The sequence below is a fragment of the Myotis daubentonii genome, chromosome 1 (assembly GCF_963259705.1).
Source record: "Myotis daubentonii chromosome 1, mMyoDau2.1, whole genome shotgun sequence".
Taxonomy (NCBI): domain Eukaryota; kingdom Metazoa; phylum Chordata; class Mammalia; order Chiroptera; family Vespertilionidae; genus Myotis; species Myotis daubentonii.
The window spans coordinates 209,936,987-209,964,214 of NC_081840.1; the positions used below are offsets into that span (position 1 = coordinate 209,936,987).

General features: G+C 44.9%; 2 protein-coding genes across 5 annotated transcripts in view; one reads left to right on the forward strand and one right to left on the reverse strand.

Moving 5' to 3' along the window:
• The window catches only part of FAM114A1 (family with sequence similarity 114 member A1), a 59,214-nt gene extending 57,653 nt beyond the window's left edge, over nt 1–1,561 (reverse strand). The window contains exon 1 of the mRNA XM_059673336.1: nt 1,409–1,561. Within this exon, the coding sequence (XP_059529319.1) occupies nt 1,409–1,523 (115 nt within the window). The 5' untranslated portion in view covers nt 1,524–1,561. The remainder of the gene's footprint in view (nt 1–1,408) is intronic.
• Nucleotides 399–27,027, forward strand: TLR6 (toll like receptor 6). Of its 4 annotated transcripts, none has more exons than XM_059673322.1 (2): nt 399–602; nt 23,064–27,027. In XM_059673322.1, exon 2 carries the CDS (start codon nt 23,133–23,135, stop codon nt 25,521–25,523), a length of 2,391 nt encoding a protein of 796 aa, XP_059529305.1. In that variant the 5' UTR covers nt 399–602; nt 23,064–23,132; the 3' UTR covers nt 25,524–27,027. The 4 variants fall into 4 exon arrangements, with proteins under 4 accessions (XP_059529305.1, XP_059529295.1, XP_059529286.1 ...); XM_059673312.1 differs by lacking the exon at nt 399–602 and adding an exon at nt 17,881–17,992; XM_059673303.1 differs by lacking the exon at nt 399–602 and adding an exon at nt 22,638–22,687.
• Nucleotides 27,028–27,228: the final 201 nt, after the last annotated feature.

Genomic DNA, 27,228 nt, shown 5'->3' on the forward strand with positions numbered 1-27,228 from the left:
AATGTGCCCTGCTCCTTCTGAAGAATTAAATTGCTGCCTCCTCTATATTTCTGCAATACTTTTATGTGATGCTTCTATTGCACTTAATGGAGTATCTGTTTCTATGTCACAGTCTCCTCTGGGGCTGTGACCAACAAGCACCTAGCTTGGTTTATTACCCTCAAATATTCACCCAAGTTATATATATTGTCTGGCACTGATGTAAGAGAAACAATGCTTGCTTTAAACTGGTCTTATAAATAAATGACTACTTATATGGACTGAATCGCTGAGATTCAGCAAGGCCCCCTCCCACCCTCAAATTCCTTCTGCACTGGCTCGCTTGCGCCTCAAATTCCACCCTGAAAGGTTCATGCCTTTGCTTAAAGCTCGCAATGTAAAGAGTGTGTCATTCTTTCCTAAGCTCAGATTTGATGGGGGAAAGGAAGGAGAGAGTACAGGATGGATATAAATGAGGTGGGAAAGGGGCCCCCTGGAAGAAAAGAGGGCAGCAAGGAGAAAAGCCGTTCTCACCCTCAGGTCTGCGGGTTGCCTGAGGCGTTCTGGAGTTCAAGAGACATGGATTTTAAAAGCCACCTGTTGGTATCCCTCAAGATGTTTAGGTTGGTAACTGATGGGATCAGCAGGGCATAGTCAGAGCCCTCACAGCCTATAGAGATGTCTTCCTACTCTAGGAAAAGGCAATGAAGTTCAGGTGCCTGATTTGAGAGGAATACCCACCACATTCCAGGGAGAAGGGAGTAAGAGTGGGTGGGTGGGGCTGGGCTAGGGAGTCGGACTCAACCCAAGGGCTGTGAGTCCAGGTGGTGTCAGTTTAGGATGTTGGCTGGGGTGGAAGGCAGGGCATGGGTCTGCAGGGGGAGGAATGATGAGCTCGGGTGGAAGTCAGGGCCTGCACTCGGTTCCAGGCGAACCCCAATAAGGAGGCCCCTGCCTTGCCCCGGACCGCTCCCTCTGCGCCCCCAGCTGCCTAGACCCGGAGGCCACCTGGGCCTCTGACCTGGGACCCTGGGAAAACTTTCTCAGAGTTGCTTGGTGCTGGGACTGGATGCATCGGAGCTCGCGGCAGGCTCGGCGGAGGTCCCCGGCGGCCGAGGGTGCAGAGCCGGAGTGCGGGCGTGTGGGTGTGTGCATGAGCGTGGACCCGAGCGACACACACTCACACACACACACTCACACGCCCGCACCCACGCAGGGCCCTCGGCCGCGCCACCCGCGCCTCCCTGGACTTCACCCTCCAGCCCGGATCCTCCTGGTCCCGCGCCCGGTGGCCTGTCCCCGCCGAAGGGGACACAGCGTGCGGGATTCGGGAGTCAGGACCGGGAGCGACGGCGCGGTCTCCCCACCACCCGCTGTCCCCGCCCGCCCGCCCGGGGAAGGGGCCGGGAAGGGCGCCGGGGGCTCTTACCGCTCTGGCGGCCGAGTGCGCGCGGGAGCGCCCGGCGGTCCCGCCCCGCCACGTCGGCAGGGCTGGCGGGGACGCGGCCGGAGGGCGGACCGGAGGGCGGACCGGAGGGGGACATGGCCGAGCTGCCCCGTCCCGCCCCGCGGCCCGCCCAGGGCTGGCCCCGCCCCGTGGCCCCGCCCCAGCCCCGGAGCGCAGGGGGCGTCCGGGCGCGCCCCTCCCGCGGCTGGGAGGGTCCCCTCTGCGCTTCCCACCGGCTTGGGAAACTTTGCTTTTCCAGCTCTGTCCCCGCGGGAGAGCAGGAGGGGCGCCAGATCCCTGTCTTTTCCAAGGTGCCCCGAAAAGCCCGCAGGTAGTTATGCCGGGGAGGGGTCGCTCCGTTTCAGCAAGAGTTTGCCATGTGCCCAAGGCGCATTGAAGTTTTCTCCTACCCCGTTTGTGGGAGTGTAATCTGATTTAAAACCAATGGGCTAAACAAACAGAAGCACTTCCTAGAAAGTCAATTCGGAAATGCGGATCAAAATTCAAGTGAATTAGCTCTGGGCCAGGAGTTCCATGTCTGTGAATGTGTCCTAAGTAAACAGTCAAATCAGCAATTACGTTCACTGTAGTGGTTGGTGCCCCGGGAAACCGGAAACAACCTGCCCCACAATTAAGGGTCGGTGAAGTAAACCGTAGTAATGTCACACAGTCAGGGATAACACTGCAGCCATTAAAAATCATGCCTGTACATCCAATTCGTTGACATGAAAAGAAGGCCATAGCCAACTATTAAGTGGAGGGCAGGGGAAGCTCAGAAGAGGGCATGTATATTGATATGTATGTATTATATTTTATATGTCAGGGAAATAATAGTTTTAAAAACAGTGATTCTTCCTGAGCTCTGCAATTGTGAGTGTTAGCAAATTGTGTTTCAGGCGTGACAGGTGTCCTTTGGTGTCCCATACACACAGACACCCTTGCCTGTGGGACAGCCTGCACCTTTGCCGCACCTGCCCCTCTCTGCCGTGGCAACGCCCAATCAGACATTCCCTTTTATAGGGCTGGTTTCCTTTTCTCCTTTGCCCAAACCACGCCTTTCCAACAAAAGAACATTAACCAAGCAATCCTAGCAACAAGTTTTTGACTGCAAATTATGCCCTTTTACGCAAATGTCGTTGCTTCCAAGCCCACCAGGTTGTATTTCAAAACTTTTATTTTTCTGCAACTTGACCATTTTTTATTCACTTAAAATATTCTGGAGTATTTTAAATACATATAGAAAAGTAGAGAATAATGAGACAAATACTTATTTGTGTATAAAAGTAGAGAGTATTATAATATTATAATGCTTACATTTAGCAGTGTTTTTGCTTTAAAAGAAAAAAAGTTACAGATATGTTTCATTTTCCACCTTCTTTGGAGGTAACTACTGTCCTGAGGATGTTGGGTATCTTTCCCACCAATATTTCTATATTTTACTGCACATGTCCTCTCCCATAAACACTAGACAGAATTGTTTTTCAATGTTTAAAAAATCATAACATTCTAGAGAGAACCAAGATGGCGGCATAGGTTAACGCCGGAGTTTGCTGCTTTGAACAACTACTTCAAAAGTGAAACCAAAAAACGGAAGGGACATCACCCAGAACCACAGGAACGCTGGCTGAGTGGAAGTCCTACAACTAGGAGGAAAGAGAAACGCACACGGACACTCAGAGGAGGCGCGGTGCTGAGGTCAAGTTCTGAGGTGCGGAGTGCGCAGAGCGGGCTGGCGGCGGAGGGCGCGGTTGGCGTTTTCAATCGGGAGGGAGTCGCAGACTCTGAGCTCCAGATACAGGCGAGTCTTTAGGGACCCAGACTCAAACGGGAGAAGCGGGACTGTCTGGCTTCGGTCAGAGCGAGTGCAGCTTTCTCTCCGAGCTTTGCAGCGGGTGCTGGGACTCAGAGAGGCAGAGCCCCTGGGGACAGGACTGAGAGCCGCCATAACTGCTCTCTCCCGCCCACCCTGTTGATCCTGTGCGACCCGCCCTGCCCAAGCCCTGCACAGAGGCATTTGCCAGATAGCCTCAGGCAAAGGCTAGATTAACACCTCCCTAGAGGACAGAAGTTCTCTCACTGCTGACACAGCTGATTCTCATAGCCACTTGGCCTGGAGGTCAAACCCTCCCTGGTATTAGCTACAACAATCAAGATTTATCTATAAGACTGCGAACAAAGACCACTAGGGGGTGCACCAAGGAAGCATAACAAAATGCGGAGACAAAGAAACAGGACAAAATTGTCAATGGAAGATATAGAGTTCAGAACCACACTTTTAAGGTCTCTCAAGAACTGTTTAGAAGCTGCCGATAAACTTAATGAGATCTACACGAAAACTAATAAGACCCTCGATCTTATATTGGGGAACCAACTAGAAATTAAGCATACACGGACTGAAATAACGAATATTATACAGACGCCCGACAGCAGACCAGAGGAGCGCAAGAATCAAGTCAATGATTTGAAATGCGAGGAAGCAAAAAACATCCAACCGGAAAAGCAAAATGAAAAAAGAATCCAAAAATGCGAGGATAGTGTAAGGAGCCTCTGGGACAGCTTCAAGCGTACCAACATCAGAATTATAGGGGTGCCAGAAGATGAGAGAGACCAAGATATTGAAAACCTATTTGAAGAAATAATGACAGAAAACTTCCCCCACCTGGTGAAAGAAATGGACTTACAGGTCCAAGAAGCGCGGAGAACCCCAAACAAAAGGAATCCAAAGAGGACCACACCAAGACACATCATAATTAAAATGCCAAGAGCAAAAGATAAAGAGAGAATCTTAAAAACAGCAAGAGAAAGAAACTCAGTTACCTACAAGGGAATACCCATACGACTGTCAGCTGATTTCTCAACAGAAACTTTGCAGGCCAGAAGGGAGTGGCAAGAAATATTCAAAGTGATGAATACCAAGAACCTACAACCAAGATTACTTTATCCAGCAAAGCTATCATTCAGAATTGAAGGTCAGATAAAGAGATTCACAGATAAGGAAAAGCTAAAGGAGTTCATCACCACCAAACCAGGATTATATGAAATGCTGAAAGGTACCCTTTAAGAAGAGGAAGAGGAAGAAAAAGGTAAAGATACAAATTATGAACAACAAATATGCATCTATCAACAAGTGAATCTAAGAATCAAGTGAATAAATAATCTGATGAACAGAATGAACTGTTGATTATAATAGAATCAGGGACATAGAAAGGGAATGGACTGACTATTCTTGGGGGGGAAAGGGGTGTGGGAGATGTGGGAAGAGACTGGACAAAAATCGTGCACCTATGGATGAGGACAGTGGGTGGGGAGTGAGGGCGGAGGGTGGGGCGGGAACTGGGAGGAGGGGAGTTATGGGGGGGGAAAAATAGAGGAACAAATGTAATAATCTGAACAATAAAGATTTAATTAAAAAAAATCATAACATTCTATACATTTATTTACTTAACTAGAGGCCCAGTGCATGAAATTCATGCATGGGTGCGGTCCCTAGGCCTGGCCGGCAATTGAAGCGCAAGAATCTGGCATGGAAGGGCACATCCCAGCTGACCTCTGGGCCCTGGGCAGCACCTGGGTCCCCAGGCCCCCACGTGCCTCCCTCTGCCTGAGTCATGGTGCCCGAGTCCCCAGCAGAGATGCGGTGAGCACGGCTGGATGCGGGTTAGGGTGCAGCATGGGCCTCTGGGCCACCCAGCGGTGCTGCCTGAAAGCCGGGTGAGCAGGCCACTCTCTTTCGCCCGGCCTTGCAGACCAGCTCCTGTGCAAACTGACAGGGAGCCCGACCAGCCCCTGCAGTCCCGGCGGCTATGTCCTGGCTCACCCAGAAGAAGCTGCAAGGGTGTGGGGCGGGCACCTGAGTGCAGGGGCTTCCCCAGTGTGCAAACCCTAGCGTCCTGGGGGAGGGTAACAGGGGGAGTGAGAGCAAGCTCCGCAGACACTCCGCATTCTCACCGCACCGTCCCTGTCACCCAAGCCCCCAGGTAGGTGAGGAGAGGTCACAGCCCCCCTCACCCCCCAGCCCCCACCTGGGCGCTGAAGGAAGTTGGTCTCTTCCACCTACCCCCAGTTCCCCGTCCCAGCCCAGGATCAGGCAATCAGGGCCTGCCAGCGGCTGCTGGTTGCTGTCTATGGGGCTATTGGTTGGAGCCAGGCCCCCGCCCAGCTCCCTTAGCATCTGGGAGCCTGGCGGTGGCCCCACTGCCTGCTGCTGCCAATGGTTGCCATCTGCGAGGCCATCAGTGGGGCCATTGGGCCCCTGCTTGCACCCTGCTTAGCCTGGCGCTGCCTGATCACCTGCTCCATCATCCTGCCGTAGTCCTGCTCTCGTCGGGGCCCATTGAGGCCAGCAGCGCCTCCACTGTCGCCCGCTACCAGCGCTGCGTTGCCAACACCCACCATGTTCCACACCACCCACTGATGGTCAGCACACGTCATAGTGAGTGGTCGAACTCCTGGTCGAACTCCCGGTTGTGGGGACAATTTGCATATTAGGCTTTTATTATATAGGACTAGAGGCCTAGTGCACAAATTTGTGCACCAGTAGGGTCCCTTGGCCTGGTCTGTGGGATTGGGCTGAAACTGCCTCTCCAACATTTTCAGGCAGCACCGCTGGGTGGCCCAGAGGCCCATGCTGCACCCTGGCCCGCATCCAGCTGTGCTCACCGCATCTCCGTTGGGGACTCGGGCACCATGACTCAGGCAGAGGGAGGCACGTGGGGGCCTGGGGGTCCAGGTGCTGCCCAGGGCCCAGAGATCAGCTGGGATGTGCCCTTCCATGCCAGATTCTTGTGCTTCAATTGCCGGCCAGGCCTAGGGGCCGCACCCATGCATGAATTTCATGCCCAAGGGGTCCTGGATTGCAAGAGGTCACAGACCAGGCTGAGGGACCCCACCGGTGCACAATAAGGGCCAGGGAGGGACACAGGAGGTTGGCCAGCCAGAGAAGGACTGTGGGAGGGCTCCAGGGAGTGTCTGGCCTGTCTTGCTCAGTCCTGATTGGCCAGACCCCAGCAGCAAGCTCACCTGCTGGTTGGAGTGTCTTCCCCCTGGTGGTCAGTGCACGTCATAGTGACTGGTCAACTGGTCGACTGTCTGTCCCCTGGTGGTTAGTGCATGTCATAGCGAGTGGTTGAGAGGCTTAGCATATCATTAGCATATTATGCTTTGATTGGTTGAACAGCTGACTGGCCGACTGGACACTTAGCATATTAGGCTTTTATTATATAGGTTATTATATTTTTGGTAACTGTTCATGTTCCTACATGTAGCTTTAGTCCATTATTTCAAAGTCTTTATAGAATTCCATTGTATGACTATGCCGCAATTTATCCATTCCCCAAACAATGAACAATTAGTGTGTTTCATGCTTCACTATTACATGTTGTGTTGTAATGGCCGGCCATCTTTGTCTATGTTTCTTGTATCCCAGACTGGACATGGAATAGCCAGGTCACCTTCACTAATATTGTGAAATTGTCCTCCAGTGTGGTTCCACTAGTCATCCAGCAAAACTTTTTTTTGAGCATGTATTATGTGCCTAGAACTACTCTAGGTGCTGAGAATACAATAAGGAGCAAAGCAAAGTCCTGCCCTCCAAGAACTTACAGTCTATTGAAGGGGAGAAAGGCCCTATCTGGTGGTGGAATAAAGCAGGATATAGAGTCTAGGGCAGCCGTGGGCAAACTACGGCCCTCGGGCCGGATCCGCCCGTTTGAAATGAATAAAACTATTGAAAAAAAAGACAGTACCCTTTTATGTAATGATGTTTACTGAGAAGGACACTGGGAAGAAATGTCAGTGATTTAGCAGGAAAATTGGGAAGAGAGTATAGGGTACCAGTAGCCAAGTAGAAAACTTTTCATAATCTTTTAACTGTGTTAAATGCTGCTGATAGTAAAGCTAAGAGAAAAATTGAGAAATGACTCTTGGACTTGGCAATGTGGAGATCATTACTGACCTTGAGAAGAGCCATTTCTTTGGAGTGATGGAGAAGGAAACTTAATTGGAGAGTGTTTGAGAGAATGGGAGGGAAAGAATTAGAGGCAGTGAGAAAACAACTCTTTCAAGGAGTTCCAGTGTAAAGAGAAGCAAAGAGGAAGAGGTTGTAGGTTCAAAGGAAGGAATGTATTTTTAAATATGGGGAAATTGTAGCATTATAGGCTAATTGAAATTATGCATTGGAAGAGACAGATGGTGATGCAGTAGACAGGCTAATAGCAAGGGTGATTTGCTTGAGTAGCTGAGCAGGCGTGCTCAATGGGGAGGAATTGGCTCTTGACACAGAGACTTTATTCAGGAGTGCAGGTAGAACAGGTTCAGATAGGCTAATAGAGTTTTGTGGGGAGGATGTGGCTAAGATCACCCACACCCTTACATTCCCAGTTACTATGTATGAAGCAAAAGTTGGACAGTGAGGAAGGCTGATAGGGAGAAAACGAGTTTGTTTGAAATATGGTGTTAGATGAGAGATCTACCTTGGACTGCCAGGGAGATGAACAAGTGGATCCTACAGAAAATTAAGCCTGAAACATCACTGGAGGCAAAAATGAAAAAGCTGAAGCTGTCCTACTTTGGGCACATCTTACTTCCCAGACAATAATGTAGGGAAAATAGAAGGCAGCAGGAAAAAAGGAAGGCCAAATAGGAGATGGAATGACTCCATGAAAGAAGCCATAGGCCTGAGTCTCCAGGAGCTGAGCAGGGCTGTTGAGGACAAGACACTGTGGACATCACTCAGTCATAGTATTGCCATAGAGTTGGAGTCAGAGCCAACTGAATGGCATGTAACACACATATGGAAATGCCCTTCTGATGCAGCTATTTTATTTGTAAAAATTGAAGCATCATCAGCCGAGAAAGAGAAAGGGAAGAAGATGTTAAAAGTGTAAGAGAGAGGAAGAGGTGTAAAATAGGAGACTGGGAGAGTCAATGGGTTAGGGAAGGGGAGTAGAACAAGTAATATTGCTGCTCCCTCTTGAGGTTGGGACCAAGTCATGAATTTTAAGTGTGACAGTCATCATGGGTGTGTATTTTCTCTGACTACATTTAGCTGCTCAGGCTCAATGTAGTCCAGTGGTAAGTTGGATTTAACCTGGGTTGAGGAGAGAAGAGTAAGGTAGCTGTAGTGAATGCAGAGGGATGGTTGAGAGGATGGGTCATAATCTTTCAGTCCAGTGCAGTGGGGCTAAGGATTTGTTGGCATCAGAGGGAAAGAGTTGGAGGTGGTAGCTGGAAAGTGGGGGGCTGGCAATGCAATTGAGATTATAGAGAGGGTACAGCCATTGGTAATAATGGCATCTAGGTTAGGGGACAGCATGACTGAGGTATGTGGCAGGAGGAAGTCATTAGGAAAGAGACTATCAAAGAACTATGAAGCCATGGGAATGAAGGACTTTCTACATGGCTGTTGAAGTCACTAGAATTATGGCTGGGGTGGTGATGGACTTAGACAGTGAGCAGTGCTAAAATAAGACTGAGGGAGTGATAAGGCTCTGGGGAGGACTGCAATCAGGAAGGGTAGGTTTCAAGGTTGGAGGAAGGAGCAGTTATATGGAAGTAGCAGCTGAGAACTGAGGATACGTGTCTCACCTCCAGGCCATGAGGTGTGAAGGATGCTGTTGAGAAAATAGGGACCACTAGAGGGCAGTGTGTTCAGGACAGAGTTTAGGCCTCAAGAGTGCCCTGATCCTCACTGTGTTGGAATGAAATCACCTGAAGATCTTTAAAAATAATTCGGATGACTGGCCCCATCCCACGCAGTTTAAGTCGGAATCTCTGGACATGTTTGGCAGCTGTTTCCTCACATTCTGATCAACATCTAATATTATTAGATGTTTTAATATTTTGTCCATCTCAGGGATGTACAATGGTGTTTCCTGGTTGTCTTAATTTGTATTTCCCATACCCTAATGAGGATGTTTTCCTTATCATATGTTTGAGCTATTTCCATTTTCTTTTCTGTTACCCATCTGTTTATATTCTTTGTTAATCCTCCCATTGGCTTGCTAGTCATTTTTTTTATTGATTTGTAGAAATTCTTTATATATTTTATATATTAATCCTTTGTGGTTGTATCTGTTACAAATATCTTTCTCAAACCATGAGTTGTCTTTTTTTAATGCAGCATAAAATTTTGGTTTTAATAGCAACATTTAATATCTAAGTGATCCATGTAATTTGTTTTGTGTCTTTTGAATGATGTCTACAATGTCCTGTTTGATGTCTTATAGTTCTGGAGGCCCGAAGTCCCAAACCAAAGTGTTGGCAGGTCCACTAGCTTCTGAGGGTCCCAGGCATTTCTTTACTTGTGCTTGCAAAACTCCAATCTGTTTTCAGAATGGCCTGCTGCTCTCTCTCTCTGTATCTTTCTTCTGAGTGAGTCTTATAAGAACACTAGGGGCCCAGTGCACGGATTCATGTACCTTGAAAGGAACCGTGGACTATGAGGCTGCAGTGGGCACAGGGGCAGGTCTCAGACCACCCTCTGAACCCCTGCCTGGCCCCTCCAGCTGCAGCCTCCGGTCCCCTGTCTGCCGGCAGCAACTGCTGCCCTAATCACCCCTCAGGAGCAGGGGGAGGTGGAGAAGCCCTCAGGGGCAAATGGGGCTGGCAGCCGCCCCTTGCACCCACTGATGGTGCCAAGTGATCGGGACCCATGCCGGGTGCTGGCAGCGGGTGCAAGCAGGGCCAGCACTGTCAGCGGGTGCGAGCAACTGGCGGGACTGTGGCATGCAAAAGCAAAGAATTTTCAGTAACCACCAGAAGCTCGCCCCAATGACAGCAACTGGTGCCCTGCCTTGGTCTGGTGCTGCTCACCTGCTCCACCATCCCGCCCATGGCCTGCCATGTTCTGTGCATGCCCCCTGGTGGTCAGCACACGTCATAGCAACCAGTTCGGTTGTTCTATTGTTTGGTCTATTTGCATATTAGGGTTTTATATATATAGATGTGGTGTCTTATAAGGAACCTGCCGGGGTCCTGCCCCAGCGGGTCCAGGGGTTCCCCAAAGGTGTGGACGGAGTCGGCGAAGAAGGAATGACACAGAGACAGTGTTCAGTTGATCAGCAGCCTAGCCAGGATCTCTAGCCAGGATCTCCAGCCAAGTTCTGGTCTGGATCTCCAGAGAGGTTCTGCTTCAGATCTCCAGCCAAGTTCAGTCACCAGGTTCTAGTCAGGTTCTCTTGCCATGTTCTATAGTCAGGTTCAGTCCAGGGTCTATTGCCATGTTCTCTCCAGCGAAGTTCTTCTGTCTCCAGGCTCCGTGTAGGTTCTGTCTTCTGAATTCTGTCTCATGAGTTCTGTGTTCTAAGTTCTGAGTATTTCTGTCTTGTTACAACTGTATTTATACCAGTTGATTCAATCCTATCAATCTCTATTACAAAGGTTAGGGCGTTTCTTATCTCCATTCCAGGGAGAAAAGATTATGTAGTTTAAGCATGATTGTTCGTAGTTAAAGGGATTAATTACCCGCCTGGCACTTAGTTGAGGGGTTTTATTCCCTCCCTAACTTCAGGGGAAAATCCCTACCTGGGGATTCAACCTTTCTCGGAGAGGTGACCTTGGTTAAAACACAGCGCCAAGAAGGTGAGCAAACATATTAAGAACCGTATGCTATATATGCCAGGTCCCTTGAAACAGCAAGGATGGACCGGCTCCCGGCAAATTCCCCCTTTTTTATTTTTTAAAAGCAAGCATTAAAAAGAAAAACCTCAAATGCTTTCTTATATCCATTTTAAGAGTAGGATTGGCGCTTTCCGCTATTACCTGAGTCCTGATCTATCATCCCAGGGAGAGCTTGCCAATCCTGCACTTTCCCAGGGTAGAAAGGCTGCAGTGGGGTTAAGGATAAGGCTCCTTGGGCCTACCTTCTCCCATGCCATTACATTTACCTTTCCTTCCTCAGAAAAGCATGGACATACTTCTTGTATAAAACGTTCTGTCTGACTGGGAGTAACCTTAATTCCTCTGTTAGCAAGCATATATGTTAAAAGATCAATACAGAGTCTTTTTTCTTTAAACTCAGTATGGCACATCTTCTTAATCTAAAGATCAATACAGAGTCTTTTTTCTTTAGACTCAGTATGGCACATCTTCTTAATCTAAAGATCAATACAGAGTCTTCTTTCTTTGGACTCAGTATGGCACATCTTCTCAATCTAAGTTCTGTACTATCCACATTCTTACCCTACTTATCCTCTATAGGGGGGTCTGTAGCACCCTGGTGGAGTCCTATTCGTCCCGAGTGTGGGGGTTCTCAATGGAGGGGGCTTACCTAGGGGAATCCTGTTCCAGGGGTTCCCAAAGGTGTGGACGGAGTCGGCGAAGACTATCCACCCTTTTCCTATGGTGGAGTCCTATCCGTCCCGAGTGTGGGGGGGCTTACCTAAGGGGTCCCTGTTCGGGCGCCATATGCCGGGGTCCAACCCCAGCAGGTCCAGGGGTCCCCAAAGGTGTGGACGGAGTCGGCAAAGAGGGAAAGACTCAGAGGCAGCGTTCAGTTGATCAGCAGCCTAGCCAGGATCTCCAGCCAAGTTCTGGTCTCGATCTCCAGAGAGGTTCTGCTCAGGTTCTCCAGTCAGGTTCAGTCACCAGGTTCTAGTCAGGCTCTCCTGCCAATCTCCGCAGTCAGGTTCAGTCCAGGATCCCCCGCCATGCTCTCTCGCCAGGCTCCACCTCCAGGCTCCGAGGCCAGTCCCGGTCCAGGATCCTCCGGCATGCTCTCGCCAGCGAAGTTCTTCTGTCTCCAGGCTCCATGTAGGTTCTGTCTTCTGAATTCTGTCTCATGAGTTCTGTGTTCTAAGTTCTGAGTGTTTCTGTCTTGTTACAACTGTATTTATACCAGTTGATTCAATCCTATCAATCTCTATTACAAAGGTTAGGGCGTTTCTTATCTCCATTCCAGGGAGAAAAGATTATGTAGTTTAAGCATGATTGTTCGTAGTTAAAGGGATTAATTACCCGCCTGGCACTCAGTTGAGGGGTTTTATTCCCTCCCTAACTTCAGGGGAAAATCCCTACCTGGGGATTCAACCTTTCTCGGAGAGGTGACCTTGGTTAAAACACAGCGCCAAGAAGGTGAGCAAACATATTAAGAACCGTATGCTATATATGCCAGGTCCCTTGAAACAGCAAGGATGGACCGGCTCCCGGCAGGAACCATGGTGTAATGCTGAAGCATACAGACTCAGGGGATAGATTGCATCTGGGTTCAAGCCTCTGACCCACCATTGACCAGTGGTACAACCTTGGACAGTTAACTAACTGCTTCCCCACTTCCACCTTAAGTAGAGATAATGATGGTACTTATCTGATAGCACCTTTATGAGGGTCGAGTTAAGATCACCTATGCAAGTGTCTTACAGACAAGATTTTATATAAATGCTGTCACACTCTCCATACTGTTCTGTGTTTTTCTTAATAGTATTTCCTGAAGTCTTTCCACCTCAGCGTGTAAAAGGTAAAGCTTGCATAGAAGTCATTTCTATAATGACTTCTCTTCTGTATCAGTCACTGTTGCAGCCACTTTATATTCATTATCTCCCCTACAAATCACAAGTACTCACACTTTGCGGATGAATAAAAGGTTTCTCTGTGAGGTTAAGCAACTTGCCCAGCCAGGACCACACAGCTAGTACACGGCATTGTGAGCATGGTCAGCCCAGTACTGTCTGATTGTTGGCCATGCTCTCTGCCACATTACCTGATTTTTGTCATCTTCTTAAAGATATTTCTCAGAATTACAACAGCTGCAACAAAAATAGTCTCCTTGTTCCCCCAAACCAGCATTATTATGCAACACCCTAATAAGCATTTGTTAGTCACTGTGAGATGTAACCATCTCTGCAGTGGTGTGTGTGTGTGTGTGTGTGTGTGTGTGTGTGTGTGTGCATGTGTTTGTATTTTCATAAAGACATTAGTCCAGTGTTGCTTGAATTTTCCTCAGAGCCACAGTTGGTCCCTCTCCCCTCTGACTGTTTCCAAATCTGGCTCCCCCGTGTCACAGACAGCCACTGCTCTCTCACTATCTCCTTTTGCTGGAAATCTACTTACTGACCCTCCTCAGGCCTGGGAAAACTTCCTGTTATGTTTGATGAGTAAGAATGAATGGTAAGAAGCTGGTCTTTCCCTTCCTCCTGAAAGCAGAAGTGGTTCTTACCAGATGTTCAACTTTGTCATGGGTCAGACTGTAGGGTCTTAACTTGCTTTTTGTAACAATGAAGTAGTGCTTGTTTTTTGTAACAGTGAAGACTAGAATTAATTATAGAATGGTTATTTAACTCATATGTTCAGTTCTTTACAGAACCTCAAGTAAGTGGAAAGTGTTAGGAATAAGAATTCTGGCCACCTGAAGTCTCTGATAAACCAGACACTGTCTTTTTGTATCAACCCTCATTTACATTGAAAAATAGAATGAAGGAATAAAATGGAGTCACTATGATCAAGCTGCTAAATTACTGAAATCAAGTATGAGGAAATGATTCTATTCTTGTTTTAACTAGCCTGGGAACTTTGAACCTTTCTTTCTTCTTTGGAACACTTCTGGGTTTTTCTAAATTCTAAGACCCTTTAATAAATTTTATCAATTATTTCTAGCTAAAGCCCCCAGACTTCTTTTTTAGTTCACTTAACAATATCATTCTAAAATTATTCTAGAGGTAAACAAGGCACTCACCTTGTCCCACAACCATATCAAAATTACAACTAAACTACAGAACCATCATTCAGAACCACCTAAAATCTGGCTGAATGGAAGTCCTACAACTATGGAATTAAAGAAGAAGCCACATTGAGACTGGTAGGAGGGGTGGAGATGTAGAATGGGCTGGTCCAACACCCACGTGTGGTGGACAAAAATTGGGAGAAATATCTTGGCTGCGGAAGTCACCCCTGAGGAGTGAGGGGTCCTACTTCAGGCTGCCCAGTCCAGGGTCCCAGTGCCTGGAAGAGAAGTCCCCATAACTTCTGGCTGTAAAAACAAGTGGGGGTTGAGGCTGAGGGAAACAGAAGACTGCTGGAGTCCCAGGAAGTTCCTCTTAAAGGGCCCATGCACAAACTTACTCGAACTCACTCCCTCTGAGCTCCAGCACTGGAGCAGCAGCTTGAAAAGCACCAGAGACATAGGGGGGAAACTGAATTGTTCCAGCACCAGGATGAGAGCTGGGGGTCAGTTTTCTCCCATACAGATGTGCTTCCAGAGGCCATTTTTTTTCTTTGATAAAACCTCCCCTCACAGAGCTGCACTCTGGTGCCATATCTGAAATTCCATCCACCTAGCTAACACTGTTTGGCCCACCCTGGTGAGTCCCTGAGACTCTGCTCCACCCAACTTTTGAGTCCATCCAAGCTGTTTCCAGTGACTTTAGCATACAAATGGGGGGCGGGGGAGCAGGAGGAGATTAAACAAAGGTCTTATATGCATACTAGAGGCCCAGCACATGACATTCATGCACTCAGGCGGGGTTGGGGGTACCTCAGTCTGGCCTGTGCCTTCTCTCAGTTGGAGCCCTCGGGGATGTCCAACTGACAGCTTAGGTCTGATCTCCATGGAGAGTGGGCTTAAGCCGCAGTAGGACATTCTTAGCACTCCTGCGGAGGAGGGCCGTGTGCTCGCCAGCCATCAGCCTGCCTGTAGCTGAGCAGCGTTCCCCCTGTGGTAGCACACTGACCACTAGGGGCCAGTTCCTGTGTTGAGCATCTGCCCTGTTGTGGTCAGTGTGCATCATAGTGACTGGTGGTTCTGCTGTTTGGTTGATTTGCATATTATCCTTCTATTGTATAGGATATGCATTACCTATGGACATAGACAATAGGGTGGCAAAGGCCTGGGGAGGGCCAGGGACTGGGTGGAGGGGAGCAAAGGGGGAATAAAAGAGGGACATCTGTAATACTCTCAACAATAAAGATTAAAAAACAAACGAACTGAACAAACCAACTCCCTCCCCCTGCTGACGAAAAGCAAGGACCTACAACCAAGATTATTCTACCCAGCAAAGCTATCATTTAGAATTGAAGGACAGATAAAGAGCTTCCCAGACAAGAAAAAGCTAAAGGTTCATCACCACCAAACCAGTATTATATGCAATGTTAAGGGTATTCTTTAAGAAGAAGAAGAAGAAAAGAAGAAGAAGAAATATGAACAATAAAATGGGAATAAATACATATCTATCAACAACTGAATCTAAAAAACTAAATGAGCAAGCTGAACAGAAACAGACTCATAGATATAGAGAACATTTTAATGGTTGCCAGATGGGAAGGGGTTTGGATGGGTGAGTGAAAAAGTTGAGGGGATTAAGAAGTACAAATTGGTTATTACAGAATAGCCATGGGGATGTAATGCACAGCATAGGGAATATAATCAACTAGAGGCCTGGTGCATGAAATTCGTGCATGGGAGGGGGGGCCCTCAGCCTGGCCTGCACCCTCTCCAATCTGGGACCCCTTGAGGGATGTCCGACTGCCTCTCGTGATCCGGGACTGCTGGCTCCTAACCACTAGCCTGCCTGCCTGCCTAATCACCCCTAACCATCTCTGCCTGCCTGATTACCCCTAACGGCTCCCCTGCTGGCCTGATCGCCCCTAAGCACCTCAGCCTCGCCCCACACCCAGGACCCAGGATTCCCTCCCTCTGGCCAGCTGCAGGCACCCAGGACCTGGGCCAGGTTCGCCCAGGCTGGCCATAGCTGCAGGGGATCATGGGCAGGTGGCTTTGCTTGGGCCATAGCCACAGGCAACCAGGACATGGGGCTGGTGGCTTGTCTCTCTTCCGAGCCACAGCTCCAGGGGCTGGCTCCCAGGACTATGGGGCGAGCGGCTTGTCCCTCTCCCGGGCTGCAGCCTGGCTGGTCCCCATTCCTCTCTCATGAGCTCTTTTGTGCCTGGCTGGTCCCCACTCCTCTCTCGTGAGCTCATTTGTGCCTGGCTGGTCCTGATTCCTCTCTCCCCTGCCCACGATCCCCTGCAGCTATGGCCAGCTTGGGCGAAGCTGGCCCGGGTCCTGGGTGCCTGCAGCTGGCCAGAGGGAGGGAATCCTGGGTCCCGGGTGTGGGGCGAGGCAGAGGTGCTTAGGGGCAATCAGGCCAGCAGGGGAGCCGTTAGGGGTAATCAGGCAGGCAGAGATGGTTAGGGGCGATCAGGCAGGCAGGCAGAGGGGTTAGGGGTGATTAGGCAGTGTTGAGTATCTGAGCCATTATTGCGTGACGATGTGAGGGCGTGACGACCATTTGCATATTATCTCTTTATTATATAGGATAATATTATAATAACTATGTATGGTGTCAGGTGGGTGTGAGATTTATCAGGATGACCACTTAGTAAGTTAGGTAATGTCTAATCACTGGAGTGTACACCTGAAACTAATATACTATTGTATGTCAACTATAATTGAAAAATAAAAAGGATTTAAACATGAAAAAATGTATTATTCTAAATGTCCTTTAGAAAATTGATTATTTAATTAGCCCTGCAGGATCTCAGTGTTATTTATTTTATTTTATTTTTTAAAATATATTTTATTGATTTTTTACAGAGAGGAAGGGAGAGGGATAGAGAGTAGAAACATCAATGAGAGCGAAACATCGACCAGCTGCCTCCTGCACACCCCCTACTGGGGATGTGCCCGCAACCAAGGCACATGCCCTTGACCGGAATCGAATCTGGGGACTTTCAGTCCACAGGCTGATGCTCTATCCAGCCGTGGGCAAACTACGGCCCGCGGGCCGGATCCGGCCTGTTTGAAATGAATAAAACTAAAAAAAAAAAAAGACCGTACCCTTTTATGTAATGATGTTTACTTTGAATTTATATTAGTTCACACAAACACTCCATCCATGCTTTTGTTCCGGCCCTCCGGTCCAGTTTAAGAACCCATTGTGGCCCTCGAGTCAAAAAGTTTGCCCACCCCTGCAGTCTATCCACTGAGCCAAACCGGTTAGGGCTCAGTGTTATTTATTATTCTAGGATCTAGAATTAAAGCCTCTAATAATACTAAATGTTGGTCAGAATGTGGGAAACAGGATGCAATTTCCTCTAGGTGTGGCTATATAGGTATCAACTACTAAGCTTTTCTTAAAAATTGATTTAAAAAAAAATCTTGGACTTAAGCTTATTTTATTTTAAAGTATCTTATCCAGAAAGACAGTGCTCCAAAACTGCTTGATAACCGTAGTTGCAATTACTTTGGAAAAGTTAAGTATGGTGATAATAGAAAACAGACCAAGTTCAATAACTTTCCACTCTGGTGACAATTTCACATTCAGGTTACAGCGTTTACAGATAAAAATTACCTTAAAAAAGTTTTCTTCACACTGAAAGGGTCCTAACTTCTTGCTCAAATGAATTAAATTTTGATGACTATTTTAGTCGGTAGCCCATAAAAGCCTGCTGAGTCATATGCTTTGCACAGTGACCCTTGAAAGGGAAATTCACATGCAGGAGTAATTCCAGGAAGGTCCTACAGATGGCACAATACTGTACTTACAGTATTGCTTTACTTAAACTAAGGACTTCCACTTTGTCAAGCACTTATTTTTCCGCCTTTAGACGTTGTTTTCTTCTGAGAAAGAAATCTGGGTAAGTAAGCAGGCTTTTGTAGCTTTTTCAAATTACGGCACAATTACTTCAAACAAGCAAGAAAATGCTAATGATTGTCTAGGAAATAGGTAATGTTTCTTTGACATTTTTGCAAGATGATTTTAGGTGTGTGTGTGTGTTTTTTAAAATGTTGCAAATGTCCTTTTAAATATACAAGAAAGGTAAAGATCGGACTGTCTCCCAAAAGTACAAAAATAGCACGTGTAGTCATAGTTAAGGGAAAATCTAACCGATGAGATTTATTTCTTCGGCTATTGTCTACTACATTTTCTCTTTTCACCTTTCTCTAGTTCCTTGTTTTCAGTAACGTTTGCAGTGCTTTATGCCACTGCTACGGCACCTCTTACATATTATGTATCTTTATAGGAGGCATGAGTGTTTTATGTCCCCTGTCATATAATTCTATAATTGCTTGTTTGTATCTGCCACTAATTTATAAGCATTTGGAAAGCAGGGATTATGCCAGTGCTATTCATATTTCTTTCCCCAGCACCTAACGCCTAGCAAAGTCCTGGCACATACTACACTCTGAATAAACAGTTATTAAATGAAGGCAGTGGAAGGCACTGACCGAGGACTTGCCTTTCTCTGCGTCCCTCACCTAAACTTTGACAAATAAAGCAATATTTCTCTCGCACACTTGTTGACTCGATTATGGAATCACTCTTACCTCAATGTTTTTCTTATCTCCCTTTCTTTTAGTCTTAATTTTCACAGATCCTATCCACTATGGTGTTTTTCTTGAAATAGAGCTTCTTCCATCTGTCTTTTTCCTCCCTCTTTTCATTCCACGCATTAAAGAAAAAGAAAAAAAAAACAACAACTTTTCCTCCTACCTCTTTTTACTTCCTGGGGGAAAAAAAAGTAGTGAACTCTGTAGTCACTCACTCTCATCTCCCCTTTTCCTCTCTTTTATTTTTTCTTAAGTATACGAGCTCCTGGCTGGTTTGTTAGGTGTACACACTGGGAACTGCTTGAGGGTATAAAGGCCCCTGGAGGAATACTACCTTTGGGGGGCAGGGTGCTCTAAGGGTAGCTGATCAACTTGCTCACACCGCGGCTAAGTTTCAGTCCCCTGACCACAGACACCAGAGAGGGACCTCTAGGTAGGTTCTCATTCATAACTGTCAATTATCAAGCATCATGCGGAAGAAGTTCTTTCTTTATGCAAATAATACAAGCATGTTTCTTTAAATATAAACTGTTTTTAGGTTAGCTGTATTTTAAGACAAACCTTTTTTGGTTTATAAAAGATGTTCAAAATCAGAAATTTTGGAAATATACAAAAGCATAGGGAAGAAAATTAACTTTATCTAGGATTCGGAAATCCAGGTATAACTACTGTTAGCATTTGATATATTTCTTCCCATTCTTTCTGCCCCTAGGCTTTGCTTATACCTGATGTGTCAGGTTTTCCTCCTGTTTTGCAAAATTAGAGTCCTATCACAGATACAATTTTGTATTCTTATGTTCACCTAACGTTATATTGTAGGCATTAGTTTTTTCCAAAAGTGCAATATTTGAGACAGCATGTTATTCACGTTATGAGTGTGCCATAATTGATTAAACCATTTTCTACACAAGGTTGACTTTTCATTTTGCTGATTGTTTCTTTTGCTGTGCAGAAGCCTTTTAATTTTATAGAGCCCCACTTCTTAAACAATTTTCCTTTTTGTTGCCAGATCCAAAAGATTATTGCCAAGACCAAAGTCAGGTTTTCTTCTAGAAGAACCTGACATTGTGTTTTCTTCTAGGAATTTTTTTTTTTGTTTTAGTTCTTAAAAGTTAAGTTTTTAATTTATTTGGAGTAAATTTTTGTGAGTGGGATAAGATAGGCGTCAAATTTCATTCTTTTGCATGTACACATACAGTTTTTCCAACACCATTTATTGAAGAGACTGCCATTTCCCCATTGAGTATTTTTTACTCCCTTGTCAAATATTAGTTTGTGCCTGGATTTCTTTCTGGGCCCTCAATTCTGTTCCATTGGTCTATGTGTCTGTTTTTATGTGCACATTATACTGTGTTGATTACTATAACTTTGTAATATAGTTGGAAACCAGGAAGTGTGGTGCCTTCAGTTTTGTCTGTCTCAGAATTGCTTGGCTATTTAGGATCTTTTGTGGTCCCATAGGAATTTTTCAATTTTTTCCCGATTTCTGTGAAACATATCATTGAAATTTTGATAAGTATTGCATTGAATATATAGATAGCTTTGGGTAGAATGGACATTTTAACAATATTGTTTCTTCTGAACCATGAATGCAGGATATCTTTTCATTTATTCGTGTCTTCAATTTCTTTTATCAATGTCTTATCTTTTTAGTGTATAGGTCTTTCACCTTCCTGGTGAAATTTATTCTGAGATATTTTGTTGTTTTGATAAAATTGTAAATGGAATTGTTTTGTTCATTTCTTTTCCAGGTGGTTTGCTGTTAGTGTATAGAAATACTGTTGATTTTGTATGTTGGTTTTGTATCCTGCTACTTGACTGAATTTGTTCATTAGTTAGTTTGCTTTTTTGTGGAGTCTTTAGGATTCTCTACATATAAGTTCATATCATCTGCAAACAGAGATAATTTGACTTCTTCCTTCCCAATTTGGATGTTTTTGTTTCTTTTTATTACCTAATTACTTTGGCTAGGACTTCCAGTGTATTATGTTGACTAGAAGTAGTAAGAGTACCTCTTGCCCAGCTTTTACCTAAGAGTGTTCGCCATTGTGTGATGAAGAGGTGGAGGATAGTGACTGGCAGAAGGAAAACTCAGTGTTGTGATGCACTCACATCAGCACCACTGGGTAATTACCTGGTTGTTACTCATTCTTGGTATTTGAATGAGAGACAAACACAAAGGGACAAAATGTGTTCATACCTTTTGTCGTGGAGTCCGTTTTCCTGAGACAAAACTTGAATACACTGGATTTTCCTTACTACACCTCAGTTACGTTTCCATGAATGTAGACGCTTTTGGATCTTGCCATTAATTTTCCATCTTTCTTAGTTTTAGGTGGCAAGGTGGATTTTCAAGTGTTTCTGTGTTTTCATGGGTGTTTTGGTGGTCAATTGGGAGAGGCTGTAGGGGAGGAGGGGTGAGGGACTTTTAACCATATACCATTTAAAAAAAATTAAAGTATAATTAGCTTTTTTAAAAAAATGCCATTTTGTGGGCAGAGGATCTGAATAGACATTTCTTCAAAGAGGACATATAGAGGGCCAACAGATATATGATAAGATACTCAATGTCACTAACCATCAGAAAAATGCAAATTAAAATCACAATGAGGTATCACAGCACACCTGTTAGAATGGCTATCATCAATAAATCAACAAATAACAAGTGTTGGTGAGGATGTGGAGAAAAGGGAACCCTCGTGCACTGTTGGAGGGAATGCAGACTGGTGTAGTCACTGTGGAAAGCATTATGGAGTTTCCTGAAAAAATTAAAAATGGAACTGCCTTATGATGCAGCAATTCCACCTCCAGTGTATGTCCAAAGAACTCCAAAACACTAACTCAAAAGAATATATGCCCTCCTATGTTTATAATAGCCAAGTGCCCATCAACAGACAAGTGGATAAAAAAGCTGCCCCCCCCCCCACACACACACACTACTTGGGCATAAAAAAGAATGAAATCTTAACCATTTGCAACAGCATGAATGGACCTAGAAAGTATTTTGCTAAGTGAAATAAGTCAGTCAGAGAAAGACAAAAACCATATGATCTTACTTACATGTGAAATCTAAAGAACAAAATAAGTGAACAAACAAAACTGAAACAGACTCATAGAAACAGAGAACAGGCTGATGGATGCCAGAGGGGAGGAAGGTTGGGGAATTGGGCGAAAAAGGTAAAGGGATTAAGAAAAAATAATTTGGCCAAAAATAGAAAAGGAAAGAAATGAAGTGGCCTGGCCCACTTATAATTATAGTTCTGCCACATTACAGACTCCCAGAGATCAGGGATATAGTCTGTCACCAATGCCTAGAATAGTGCCCAAGCACTCAATACACATTTGCTTCATGTTTGTACATATTTAAATAATTTTATAATAAAAATAATTTAAAAGGAAAAAAAAAGCCATTTTGTAATGATATGTCCCCAACCCAGAAGAGTATTTACTCTTCCAACAAATGATTAATTGAAACCCTACTCATCTCATAACTATTTTACTATTTCTAATATATCCTCAGGTGATGAACAGCAGATCTTTTTGTTAATGAAACTGAACGACTAACTAGTCAAAATCTGCTCTGATTATTCCAGCTACACAAAGCCCTACTTAAGAAATGTTGCCTGTTCTTGTTCCCTAGGGGCTCCTTGATGTGTGTGTGTGTGTGTGTGTGTGTGTGTGTGTGTGTGCAGATCAGATCCTGAATGAGGTCCAGCGAGCCTCAAAATTCCAACCATTTGTTCTGGTCACAAATATGGGGTCTGTGGTCTCGTGCACCTGCCAAGTAATCTCCATCGGTGATTGTCATGAACTTCAATGTCTATATTGTTCTCTCATATATACAGTAGCTTCAGCCTGCCATGCCACTGACTTCTCCAGAGTACTTATTAATATTTATCTATATTTCCCTGTTTTATCAGTGTGTTAACTGTAGGTACTTGATGTTTTCAGATTATCAGTGCTGAATCCCACCTCTCTGAATGTGTTGCTTCTGGTCTACTGTGAGTTGGGAAAACACATATCCATTTTCATGGGAATTGTGTCAAAAATAAGGTCCTGTGACTAAAACATTTCCTGCGACCAGAAAGAGCAGAGTATATGTATTATCTCAATGCCCTTTGCCAGCCGGTAAGAGCACCTCTAACTTGTACCTGGAGGTGGTTCCAGGCAGGCATGATTGTGGGCACTCCAGTGCAGCACAGGAGGCTGCCCTTGGCCATCACAGCTGCCTTGCCGCTCACAGGATGCCCTGTGGGAGTCAGGCAGCATTATGACTCTGATGGTGAATAAAGAAATAATTACGACTGTGTTTAGTAAGTAGAGGTTTGAGAGCTATTACCCACTCTTTATATACCTTAATGTGTAGTATATTTCTAGGATTTGGATGCATATCAAGATGCTCTGAAGAACAGTGACAGCCCTTCGGGGGATAGCCGCTTCAACATCATGACCAAGGACAAAGAACCCATTGCCAGGAGCTTTCATTTTGTTTGCATGATAACCTTAATATTTGGAACCATAATCCAGTTCTCTGCTGAAAGTGAATTTGCAGTAAATGAGTCAAACAAAGGCCTTACTCATGTTCCAAAAGGCCTGCCACCCAAAACCATAGTCTTAGATATGTCTCAAAATTACATATCTGAGCTTCACCTCTCTGACATCAGCTTTCTTTCGGGACTCAGAGTTTTGAGGCTTTCCCATAATAGGCTCCAGTACCTTGATATTAGTATTTTCAAGTTCAACCAGGATTTGGAATACTTGGATTTATCGCACAATCAGTTGCAGAAGATATCCTGCCATGCTGTCACCAGTCTCAAGCATTTAGACCTCTCATTCAATGACTTCGATGCCCTGCCCATCTGTGAGGAATTTGGCAACTTGACTCATCTGAATTTCTTGGGATTAAGTGCTAAACATTTACAACAATCAGATCTGCTACCAGTTGCTCACTTGCATCTAAGTGGCATCCTTCTGGAGTTGGAAGATTATTATGTGAAAGAACATGAGACAGAAAGTCTTCAAATTCTGAATACAAAAACACTTCACTTCATTTTTCACCCAAATAATTTCTTCTCTGTACAAGCAAACATATCAGTTAGTAATGTAGGGTGTTTACAACTGAGTAATATTAGACTGAAGGATGAGAACTGTCACATTTTAATTACATTTTTATCAGAACTAACTAGAGGTCCAAACTTATTAAATATTACCTTCAACCATGTGGAAACAACTTGGAAATGTTTGGTTAGAGTTTTTCAATTCCTTTGGCCCAAACCTGTAGAATATCTCAATATTTACAATGCAACAATAGTTGAAAAGATTGATAAGGAAGATTTTACGTATTCTGAAACATCACTGAAAGCGTTGAAAATTGAACATATTACAAACAAAGTTTTTCTTTTTTCACAGACAGTATTATACACTGTGCTTTCTGAGATGAACATTATGATGTTAACCATATCAGACACACCTTTTATACACATGCTTTGTCCTCAAGCACCAAGCACATTTAAGTTTTTAAACTTTACCCAGAATGTTTTCACAGATAGTATTTTCCAAGAATGCTCCACTTTAGTTAGATTGGAGACACTAATCTTACAAAAGAATGAATTAAAAGACCTTTTCAAAGTAAGTCTCATGACTAAGGATATGCCATCTTTGGAAATGCTGGATGTGAGCTGGAATTCTTTGGAATATGATGGACGTGACAGAAATTGCACTTGGGCTGAGAGTATAGAGGTGTTAAATTTATCTTCAAATATACTCACTGACTCTGTTTTCAGATGTTTACCTCCCAGGCTCAGGGTTCTTGATCTTCACAGTAATAGAATAACAAGTATCCCTGAAAAAGTCATCCGTCTGGAAGCGTTGCAAGAACTCAATGTTGCTTCCAATTCTTTAGCCCACCTTCCTGGATGTGATTCCTTCAGCAGCCTCTCTGTACTGATCATTGACTATAATTCAGTTTCCAACCCATCAGCTCATTTCTTCCAGAGCTGCCAGAAGATTAGGTCCATAAATGCAGGAAACAATCCATTCCAATGTACATGTGAGCTCAGAGAATTTATCCGAAGTATAGGCCAAGTTTCCAGTGAAGTGGTAGAGGGTTGGCCTGACTCTTATAAGTGTGACTATCCAGAAAGCTATAAGGGAACCCTACTAAAGGACTTTCATGTGTCTCCATTATCCTGCAACACAGCTCTGCTGATTGCCACCATTGGGGTCACTGGGCTGGTGTTGGCTGTCGCCGTGACTGTCCTCTGTGTCTATTTCGATCTGCCCTGGTATCTCAGGATGGTGTGTCAGTGGACCCAGACCCGACACAGGGCCAGGAACACATCTTTACACGAACTCCAAAGAGCTCTTCAGTTCCATGCCTTTATTTCGTACAGTGAACACGATTCTGCCTGGGTGAAGAATGAATTACTACCAAACCTAGAAAAAGAAGATATACGGATTTGTCTGCATGAGAGAAACTTTGTTCCTGGCAAGAGCATTGTGGAAAATATCATAAACTGTATTGAGAAAAGTTACAAGTCCATCTTCGTTTTGTCTCCCAACTTTGTTCAGAGCGAGTGGTGCCATTATGAACTCTACTTTGCCCACCACAATCTCTTTCATGAAGGATCTAATAACTTAATCCTGATCTTGCTGGACCCCATTCCAAAGAACAGCATTCCCGGCAAGTATCACAAGCTGAAGGCCCTCATGGCACAACGAACTTATTTGGAATGGCCGAAGGAGAAGAGCAAACATGGACTTTTTTGGGCTAACATCAGAGCTGCTTTTAATGTGAAATTAACACTAACCACTGAAAACAATGACGTGAAAACTTAAAAAAAAAAAAAAAGGCCAGGAAACCTAACTTAGGAAACCATCATAAACATGGGTCCTATGAACACCCTGGTATTAAGTTATTAGGTGCTCGCATCATCTCTATGTGTTCAAGAAAGACTTCACGCCTGGCTGACATGGCTCAGCGGTTGAGCGTAGACCTATGAGCCAGGAGGTCACAGTTCGATTCCCAGTCAGGGCACATGCCCGAGTTGCAGACTTGATCCCCAGTAGGGGGCATGTAGGAGGCAGCTGATCAATGATTCTCTCATCATTGCTGTTTCTCTCTCCCTCTCCCTTCCTCTCTGAAATCAATAAAAATATAGTTAAAAAAAGAAAAGAAAGACTTAACAACAGCCATGTTTCAATTGAGTTGGGGAGCAGGCTGGGGCTGAGGTGGTGCTCAAACCTGCTGATTATGATGCCAGATAGCTCAGTCTCCTCTGGTTTTACCATTGTGTTACAAATCAAAACTGTCTCATTTAAGTAAATGCTCAGTCATTCAAGGATCTTTCCTTTCCTCCCTCTGTCAAATGGATTCTGTGTGAGCAGGAGTTTATAGAACTTCCTGGCAGCATGGAATGAGTCAACCTCACAGCGGTATGCAGTGGTCCTTGGGGTGCCCTGTGCATGCTCATTGGCTTCTGGGTGAACTTTGTTTTCCTGTTCAACTTTAGAACTTGAAAAAAATTATGCTGGTTATGGAAAATAGAGACACCATTTTCATCACATCTGAATAATCATTTGTTAAATTTTTGACCTAGCTACACAGATATGCAGTAGTTTGTGTATATAAAGGGAACTATAGCCTTAGTCATAGGCTGTTGAGGCTAAAGACATGGGTTTTACCTGCTTGCCAAAAAAACTCAGAGCCAAATTTATTTGTAACTGTTAATTGCATAGGACATTTTGGTGCTTTAAAATTTTGGAGAATGCTTCAAAGCTTACAAAAGGTACATTTTAAACAGAAACAGCTCTACCCTTACGACCTCACATAATCTTAATTGCCTCTTTAAAGTCTCTATCTCCAAATATAGTCATACTGGAGGCCAGATGCACAAAAATTCATGCAAAAGTAGGCCTTCCTTCCCCCGGCTGCCGGCACCAGCTTCCCTCTGGCACCTGGGACCTGGGCTTCACTCTGGCCCTGGCTTCATCCAGAAGGATGTCTGAAATGACACCTGGAAGGACATTTGGTCTAATTAGCATATTACTCTTTTATTATTATAGATTCTAAGGAACCAAGGGGTTAGGGCTTCAACATATAAATTTTGGAGAGGACACAATTCAGTCCATAACAGATGACTATGCAGATAAATTGAAAAATGGTGACAGTGATTTTTAGTTTTACCAGTATCCTTCTCCCTTTATTTATTAAATATATTTTTATTGTTGATAGTATTACAGATATCTCCCATCCCCCCTTCCTCCCCTCCTCCCAGCCCTTACTACCTTATTGCCCATGTCCATGGGCTATGCATATCAACACTAATAAAAGAGAAAAATGGTAATTGGCATACAACGATACCCTTTTCATTGGCTAATCAGGGCTATATGCAAATTAACTGCCAAGATTGGCAGTTAACTGTCAACTAAGATTGGCAGTTAACTGCCAACTAAGATTGGCAGTTAACTGCCAACAAGATGGCGGTTAATTTGCATATGTAGGCACAATGAAGGGAGGCGAAAGGGAAAGCAGGAAGAAGCC